This window comes from Arachis ipaensis, chromosome B09, assembly GCF_000816755.2.
Source record: "Arachis ipaensis cultivar K30076 chromosome B09, Araip1.1, whole genome shotgun sequence".
In the NCBI taxonomy this organism is placed as follows: domain Eukaryota; kingdom Viridiplantae; phylum Streptophyta; class Magnoliopsida; order Fabales; family Fabaceae; genus Arachis; species Arachis ipaensis.
The window spans coordinates 16,434,715-16,444,359 of NC_029793.2; the positions used below are offsets into that span (position 1 = coordinate 16,434,715).

The window sequence follows — 9,645 nt, forward strand, 5'->3', positions numbered from 1 at the left end:
TTGCTGATAGTGATTAAATTTTTCTGCATTGTTTGATAATATTTGATGGGTCATTCTTAGTTTCATTCCTGGTTCTGTACGTCTATGATCCAATCATCCAGCAACTCAAACTAAATGTCATCATTTATTGATGATTGTGCTCTTCGACTAACACACTCTGAGGATTAAAATTATGGGAGGTTGTGTGCTGGTCTGTTATCACTTAAATGTGCTAATCATTTTTTACTTTTTATAGTAGATGTTAGGTAGCGTTTGGTTCATGTCCATGTGCACTAGAGACATGGACACGGTGGAACGTGTACACTGTTTGTTTGTTGAGACACAAAATTTTGATGGACACGGTTACACACAGATGTACATGAAATACATGTATTTTGTGTATCTCCTTTAAGCTGTGACACTGAGACATAACTCATGAGACACAAAATTTTTTAATTTTATCCCTAGTTATCTTTTAAAATTCTAATTTTATCTTTTACCATATCTTCATAACTCTCTCTCTTCTTCTCCAATTCATTCCACCTTCCAACCTCTGTTCTACCCTGCCTTCTCCTTCCACCATTGTCACCGCCACCACTGCTGGCGTTGCCACCGCCTCCTTCCTTTGTCCGCCTCTCTTCCTCTCTTCTGCCTTCTCTCTCTTCTTCCGCCGTCGCCCTCATCTCCCTCTCAGCGTTGTTGCCGTCACCATCGTTGTGCTGCCTCCCTGTCGCCTTCCGTCATCCCCATCGTCGTGCCGCCTCCAGATCTGCCTTGGTTCGCCGCTCTTCTTCGTCGCTTGTGTCGATGCCTCTATTGCCTCTAGATCTACCTTCACCCACTTCCGTTGCCTTTGTTGGTTCATGCTGGTGCCGACGCCTCCGTTGTCTCTTCCTGTATATAGATCTATCTTCACCGCCTCTATATCTGTTTTTCAAATTGTACTTGTTTTTTGTATTTTTTTTCATTATTCTTTTTCATTGGACATATTTTGTTCAAGTTTCTTTTTTTTTCTTGGATCTCTGTTTTAATTTTTTATATATAGAAAAATTATTGATTTGATTATTGGATTAAAGATTTTGATGATATTTCATAGTTATTTAGATTGAGGCTGAAAAATTAATGACAGTGATGGTGGAAAGCAATGTTGGTAGTAGTGTTGCAGTGATAAGGGTAAATATGATATTTAGTTAAGATCAATGTGTCTTGTACATCATTACCAAACATAGCAAAAAAAAATTGTATATTTTGTGTCTATGTCTTACTGTGTATTTGTGTCTCAAAGACACTATCCAAACACTGCCTAGTACTAAAAGGAACATGGAGAATCACAGGAGGAATAACCATTTTCAAATACAACATCAAGCATTTAATACTACTAGATGTGGGATTTTGGGCATTCCAGTAATACTCATGAAATAAATACAATAATTATGTGATGAAATTGATTGTGACAAATAAAAGGGAATATAGGTGGAGTATTGTTTTGTTTTCATGTGCTTTTCTAGGATTGGAATGGAGGATTATATTTAATAATTTGATAACTTCAGGAGCTATTTTTTGCTAAATGTGTTGAGGATGCTTTTTGTCTGAATAAAGAAAGTGATCATAGGTAGTCTAACTCCATCTTGGTAACCAAACACGCCCATATTGTAACTAGTCACTGCTAATAATCACATGGAATATGATTGAAGTTGTAAGACATGAGTACTTTTTCCTGCCTTTTGGGTGGGGGCAATGGCATTGCATATGATTGTGATTGTAGAAAGATTACTAAAAGAAAAGAAAGTTGGCATTCTGCCAAACCATTAAAAGTAGCAATAAATAATTGACCAAGAATACTAAAAAGCAAATGAAAGTGCTTTTTAGTTTTTACTTTTTAGGATGCAACCCCTTTCCCTTCTCTTTTCTTAGGAGTTAAAGACTACAGAGCTTTATAGAGGAAACAAGCCTTTTGCACTGTACTTTTTTATAATACATTTTGAGAAAAATTGTTCTTGGGATAATGGAAAAGCTTTAATCTTTTGGTTAAATATAATTTACCCTTTCAAGCTAAGACATACATGAATTATTTAGAATAAAATGATAATAATGTAAAAATGAAATGCTATGCACATACCCATATTAGAGCAAAATATTATGTGCAGAAGTTTAATTCACATTAGATTTATTAAACTACTCAATGCCCATTATTTTGAGTTTTTACTTTTTACCCTTTATTTTCTCATCCCCCCAACCTTTTTTTCTTTTTTCCTTTTTGAGAAATTAGCTCTCTCATCTATAGATCTAAAAATACCATAGACATAGACCAGGAAAAATAAAATAAAAATAAAAGAAACATACAGAAAAGAGTCTCAAATTAATGAAATTATACGATCCAAAACCTGGCACAGTTTTTTGTTATCATGGGTTCAATTTTAAGTAAAAAGCAATGTAAGCTAAGGTTGATTTTGGACTTAGAATTGAAGACCAGCTACATGACCAACAATTTTCAATTTTCTAGCTAATATTCATCCAACACCTAAGAAAACATGACTATTATCCAAGATGCATATATTAACAGTAATGGAATTATTAGCTGTAGCTAAAAAACTATTGATTACATATACTTTCTCATATATGTAGTCTATGGTGCCCACAAGTTTTGGTGGCTACGGTGACTATGGACTTTACAAATCATCAGATGCTGAAATTTTCAACCAAAATGAAAAATTGAAGCATGTTTCAGTTACAGTTCTATTAATAAATAATGACATGTTTATGGGTCTGTAAATAAAAGAAAAAAATTAGACTATTTATCATATTTCTTGACAAAAAAAAAATGGTCAATCGTTTTCTCTTGTCGTTGGAAATAGAGTCGCTACCAATGTCCAAAATTAAAAAAATGATAGTATCTGAAAATACTTATATTGTATTAATCTTTTTTTCTCAGGTTAATAAATAATTATTTATATCTTTTATTTTTAATTAAAATAATCACTTTATTCTGCAATAAAAAAAGACTAATAATTGTTTATATCTTTTATTTTTAATTAACATAGGTCAATGTATAATTTTTTTTGTAAGGATTATGTTAAATAACTAATAATTTTTTTTAAACAACATAAACAACGGACTTTAAAATTAGTCCAATTCAAATAAAATATATTATACTTCAAATTACTCACTTAAATCTTAATATTAGAATAATTATCTGCACATTTAGTAAATTGAACATCCGATATATCTATTGTTCACATTATTTAATATTTTCATTGTCTACTTATACTTATTAACGTGAGAAAAAAAGATTAATACAATATAAGTATTTTCAGATACTACCATTTTTTTTATTTTGGACATTGGTAGCGACTCCATTTCCAACGACGAGAGAAAACGATAGACCATTTTTTTTTGTCAAGAAATATGATAAATGGTCTAATTTTTTTCTTTTATTTACAGACCCATAAACATGTCATTATTTATTAATAGAACTGTAACTGAAACGTGCTTCAATTTTTCATTTTGTATGGTTGAAAATTTCAGCATCTGATGATTTGTAAAGTCCATAGTCACCATAGCCACTAAAACTTGTAGACACTATAGACTACATCTATGTAATATTGTAGTAGAGAATCAATGTTGTCCAAGTCTACTACAAGAGAATCCATGTCGTCCTAATGATGAACTGATGATAGAGAACGATGATATGCTTAAAAATTAGGAGGAAGAAAAGAATGATGACATGCTTTTCTTTTTGGTTTTCCATGATATTCTCAGGTCAAAGACTAATCTGTCACGAATTTGAGTTCTATTTAAGAGTTTGTCCAACGGGTTACTGCATGCACAAGACGAAATTCGAACTCCCAACACTTGTTTAAATAGACTAGTGAACTATAACTCTGTAACCCTGTATTAATGAATTGATTGGGACTTTGGTGACTGCCATAACAAATGAAAATGCTGCCATCCCGATTGGTTTAATATGCATGTCGAGTTTGAATTTGAAAAAGAAAAATTGAATAAAATAGTTGAGCCGATGAGCCTAAGTAAACTTATCTCATCCCCATTCATTTGCACAACAGGGTGTTGATGAAAATGCGGTTCTAGTATTCACCAACAATTTCAAACACTAGAATAGAAAAAATAAATAGGGTGCCATGTGAAAGATCATTGAAGTCATTGATTCGGTTTCTCCATCAACGCTGTCAAACATTGTTTCCAATCTGAAACTTGATTTTGGCCATTCGCCACCTCAAATATGAATCCAGATTGTGGGACACAGTCCAAGGCTTGTACACAAACAAAGGCAGCATCTTCTTTGCTAATACTTCCACTAGCTGCACAACCCTGCTTTGTATATATATTAGTGCATATCAAATAAAGTTCAATGCCATGCTAATACTACTTTTGTTTTCATCAAATATTGTTGCTTCAAATTTTACTTGTAACTCTTTTTTAAATCTAAAATACGAGGCTGTTTATTTTTCTCTGTTATTGAGACTATTATAAGTATTCTGTCAAATATAATGCAAGTAAATCAAATTGTCTATATTGCACTCTTTCTATGCGGTCCTTTTCCGAATGACCGGACCTATATAACACAAGATACTTTGTGCCAGATTGTCCTATTATATGCATATATTTTACAACCATGTTAGGTGTATTCCAAAATCAACCACCAGTAAAAATGCATATTGAAATACAAAAATACATAATAAAAATTAGTTAAACTACATATGTATTTATACACAAATACATAGTAACTGATTTGGTATTTGATTTTTAATGTGCACATAGTATTTCTGTATATTTTATTGTACCTTATTCAATACTTGTATCATATTGATCCAACATAAACTAGAAATAACCATTTTAATAGAAAGAGATTGCTAATATTAGATCAGAATAGCACTCACAGAAATGTTCTAATAACAAGTAGCAATATCAAATAGTGACGAGATTAGTTGATAGCAATAGCATGCTTTGTTTTGGGTTTGACAAGTAAAAACATCCTATGAAACATATACTTATTATGTCTCAGATTGTTTCCATTATCAAAAAGAAGAAAAATAAAAATGTAGGGTGTTGTATGTACCTGGTCGAAGGTAAAGCCTTGATTTCCACCAGCTGTATCTTGAAATGCACCGGTTCTAATAATGGTGTAAGGAATCCCTGAGCTCTTCAACACTGATTCATCTTGCTCTGCCAATTTCTTTGCATTGCTTTTCATCATAGATTGGATCCCACTTTTACCACTATAAACTGACAACTGCTACTTTGTTAAAAAAACAAAACAAGGCAACAAATAAACACTCTTCTTGTTTTCTTCAACGGAAAGTAACCTTGAGAAGAGTAATGCTTCTCCTATGACTCAACTTTGTTGGAGAAATAAAGTTTTGAATCGACCAAAAAAATAAAAAATAAAAAAATTAGGATCAATATGATGTTTGGGTAAATACTTAATCAAATTAGCATTCATAAAACATCAAATCTTATATGAAATAAGCTAGTATATTCTTCCAAATCTTATATCTATTTAGATATTTTTATCCAAATGTTATTTCTAATAATGCTTGCAAAAAATCGCATAAAAGATATTATCTCTAAAACCTTTTTTTTTAATATATATTTAATATTTGGTTATTTTTGTCACGATTTTAAGTATTTCGGGTGTTCGTTTGTCATTTGTATCTTTCAAAATTATTTTTGTCAACGCTATAAACTTTTGGGTACCATTTTGATAGTTTACTTAGAAAATAGCATTTCTAGGGATAATAAAGGAAAAGGGTACCTGTGATAAGAGGATTATATGTTGTACCCCTTGAAGGCTCCCAACATTGGAAAGAAAACCCTCCTGGAAAACATTAATGAAATAATTCAATCATTTATCCATTTGGAACATTGTTCTAAGGACAACAAATATAATAGTATCACCTTTGTCTTTGTCTTTATCTCTATAAGTGCAAAATTTTGACACTAAAAAATGATCAAGTATCATTGTTCAAATTTTACAAATGCAAATGAGTGAAGGTGTTCATACATACATTTGGGCATATAATTGTGCGAACTCCTCTGAGAGCTTTCTTGAGGAATCGATTGTCACTTGTATCACCTGTCATGGACTGTTCCCAACAAATATCATGCAATGAGTAAATAATAATCATGATTAAATAAGGAACTATAAAAAAAATGAAAAAAAAAAAAGGTTATTAACTTTTATCCACCTCAACATAAGTTCCAAAGGCTTCAAGTGCAGCCCGTTTATCCTTTACCAGTGCCTTTATTCGAGTTGGCTTCACAATTAGTGACAATATCACCATCTGTGTAAAACCCAGAAAACATTGACTCAACAAGGCTTTAATGTCATGGATTCCTTTAATACAGGGTAAAGAGATATAAATATTCGTGTATCCTCTCCTATTAGTTTAAATTTTTAGAAAAAGTGATTTCACGACATGGCTTATATGAAAATTAGAAAAAGTTTAAAATTCGCTCCTTGTTAACCCCAAAAAGAAAATTCCAGCTCTCTTAGTTATATATTTTGTAAAATATAGCACTAAATACTCCTCTAATTATAACACTATTCCTAAAAAATAACTTTAAGGGAAAATCAATCTTCCTAATCAGATAGAAGTCGTCAAGATGATTTTCACCAAACTATTTAGTAAAATTTTCCCTTTAATATAAGTCAATCAAGACAATGGATACATATTTATGAAGTATAAGGTTCCAGAAGTTCGGAGGCAATTCTCTTTAAAATTTAATTTTGATATATTGCCAATATAAAAAAATTTTATACGTACATTTAATAATGTAATATTACGTAAGTAAAAATAATTACTTTTTACATTAGAAAAAGACTCGCATATATACTCAAACAATGCATAGAATACAAAGGTGTATTCATTGAAGAGAAGAAAAAAAAAGAAAAAAGAAAAAGAGGGACTCGCATGTTTGTTTTTTCTCACCTCGGAATTCTATGTATGCTTACAATATATATGCCAGCAAACACCTTTACATTAATCGCGTAAATGATAATTTAAAAGAACGGATGTAACTTGACGATTATGTAAAACGTTTTACATTGTGAGTGCATCAAAATAAAACTCTTTCCACTCAATGTAAATCCTATGTATTACATCTATACATATGTTGATTCATGTTTCAGTTAGTTGTAAATGTAGTGAATAAATAGGGACCAACTTTTCTGCCTGTGTAAATAACATTGTTGATAAGAAAATTGTTCTTGAATTACAAGATTTTTATATATCAATAATAAGGCAAAGCTTGTAATAATAATTTAAAAAAAAATTGGCAAGCAGACCTGACCCATCTCACTATCTCCATCTGTTACTAGCACTGCATCCCTGATTTCATCTTCTGCGTTGGTACAATACAATTGTGTGATATCAAAATTTCAGAACAAATAAGCATAAAAGAAAAAGAGTAAACTATCAAGTATAAGTATTGATGGACGGAATCAATATTTCATATTCGAGTAAATGCAATTACCTTTCATGCGAAGTTAATAACTAAGAATCCATTAAATAATTTAACAAATTTGATTAAATTGTAGTATAAAGACTCTCAACTATCAACTTCACGTTCAACTTCTTTCATATGAAGTTAATTGCGCTCAAATTTTCACCACTAAAATAACTTACCCGGATAATCATCCTCTTCATCTTGTGTGTTAGTGTCGTCTTTTGGAAGGAGATCAGGTGCACCATACCATTTCCTTAATTTTGGACCCCCTAGAAATTAATTAATTAATACATGTTTGATTATAGAGGAAAAATAGTATCCAAAATTATTTTCGTTAATCTATAATGTGAGAAGAACAGGAGGAGTATGTTTTTAAGAAGCCAAGAAGAAAAAAAGAGGGTACGTGGAGAAGTATCCACCTTCGATGTAATCGAGAATTTGGTCGAAAAAAGTGAGCTTCTTCTTGGCATGACATACAAGAGAAAATGAGTTATCTGTGTTGATGAAGAGGAAAGAAGAACGAAATGGTGTGGTTGAAGTTTGAGAATCCAAAAGAAGATGATGGCTTTGGAGGGAAAGGATGGAAGAAAGCGTAGAAGAACACACCAACGCCATTGTTGGCAGTGGCGCCTTCCTCCAACCGTTGGTTCCCGCTTGAAAGGATAACACTCTGCAATTCCCTAAAAGCCCTTACTAATTCGTGTTTCTTAATTCTTACCGACAAAGGAGTTAGAGTCATAGTTATCAGAATCGAACTGGTGATGGAACCAGTCAGATTACTGGATTATTGGATTATTGATTCAATCGATGAGTTATTAGTCGAATTGGTTAATTCGGTCACTAGTCAGACTATTAGATAACTGGACATACAGTTATTTTTATGTGAAATTGATATTTAAAAATTGTTAAATGATTTAACAAGTTTGACTAAATTATCATCTAACGATTTTTAACTATCAATTTCATATGAAAACAAATATACGTGAGTCTTTACCTATCATCAGAACGGCGCCTCCAACCTCCTGTTAAACACCGTTTATAAACATTTTTAAGTAAAACTCTATCTTTTTCACCAATAATAAAATAAAAAATTCAGACCAAGGTTCTTATGAACTATAATCAAACTGACCACTAATTACTAGATCACTATAAACAAAGAAAATATTAAAAAACAAATTTTATAAATAAAAAAAATTTCATTTGTTAGATAAAGGTAGTTCAAATATTATGTTAATCCTAAAATTAAAATTTTATCATCCACAATTGGTCTACTAGTAGTCGAAACTCCAACTTTCTTCCTCTTTGATTTATACTCTATCATATATGCATTCACCGTTGTTTGTCATGGTCATCCATAGTTCTACATCTTCAATTCATGTCTTGTCACAACTTCTTCTTCACTCAAATTGTTTGGAGAATAGATTTTTTTTATTTTTTTTTTAATTATTTGTAAATTATTTTTAAAAATTCAAATTTTAAATTAGGCAAAAATTAGACAACAATTAATAAACACCATAAAATTTTTCTTATTTTTTATGTTATCACCTATCTATATTTGTTTTTGCTTGCATCACCCTAGACTTTGTCTCTCATCACACTATCAGTGTCTCTACTCTGATTCTACCCCTTGCCTTTATTATAGACAAAGTACCTTTTTTTTAACATCGCCCCTTCCTCTATTACATTTGAAGATCTACTAGTTTTGCCTCTTTGTGTTTTATTTATGATTCTTTCAAACCAAAAATAACATTGCTATATTCCAAGTCTAAAAACTATCGAATTTTTAGTTCGGTTCGATTTACCAATTTTTGGATGATTTGGTGTTTATCGCCATTTTAAATATAAGACGATTTTACTTAAGAACCGAACTGAATTGGATATTCATTTTTAATTGATTCAGTTTGACCGATCGATTCGAAATTCAAAACTAAAGGCAAGTTATCTAAGACCTATAAAATCAAAGTTGAATTTGGATCGGATATAAAAAAAAAAAATCTACTTGTAGATAGAGGATAATATGATAGTTAGTAGCGAATTTTGGTACTACTCAACCTACCTCATTTCATTCTATCTTACCCATATATTGTCCTACTCCTATTTGTGGTATTGAAAGTTTAGGAAAGTTTTTAAGTATACCGATACATCGGTGTTTCAGTGATTTTTAATCGTTGATTTTAATTATATATATTATATATACTT

The 9,645-nt window shown here is 31.1% G+C and overlaps 1 protein-coding gene across 3 annotated transcripts; it reads right to left on the reverse strand.

Annotated features, from left to right (window-relative positions):
• Positions 3,849–8,142, reverse strand: LOC107619397. Of its 3 annotated transcripts, none has more exons than XM_021111527.1 (8): positions 7,866–8,142; positions 7,626–7,715; positions 7,286–7,341; positions 6,186–6,281; positions 6,006–6,083; positions 5,753–5,815; positions 5,057–5,233; positions 3,849–4,298 (listed from the first exon to the last, which is right to left on the reverse strand). In XM_021111527.1, the coding sequence occupies exons 1-8, from the start codon at positions 8,059–8,061 to the stop codon at positions 4,167–4,169; spliced, it is 888 nt and encodes a 295-aa protein (XP_020967186.1). In that variant the 5' UTR covers positions 8,062–8,142; the 3' UTR covers positions 3,849–4,166. The 3 variants fall into 3 exon arrangements, with proteins under 3 accessions (XP_020967186.1, XP_020967185.1, XP_016177165.1); XM_021111526.1 differs by having other exon boundaries at positions 3,882–4,308; positions 7,866–8,141; XM_016321679.2 differs by having other exon boundaries at positions 3,934–4,308; positions 5,057–5,230; positions 7,866–8,141.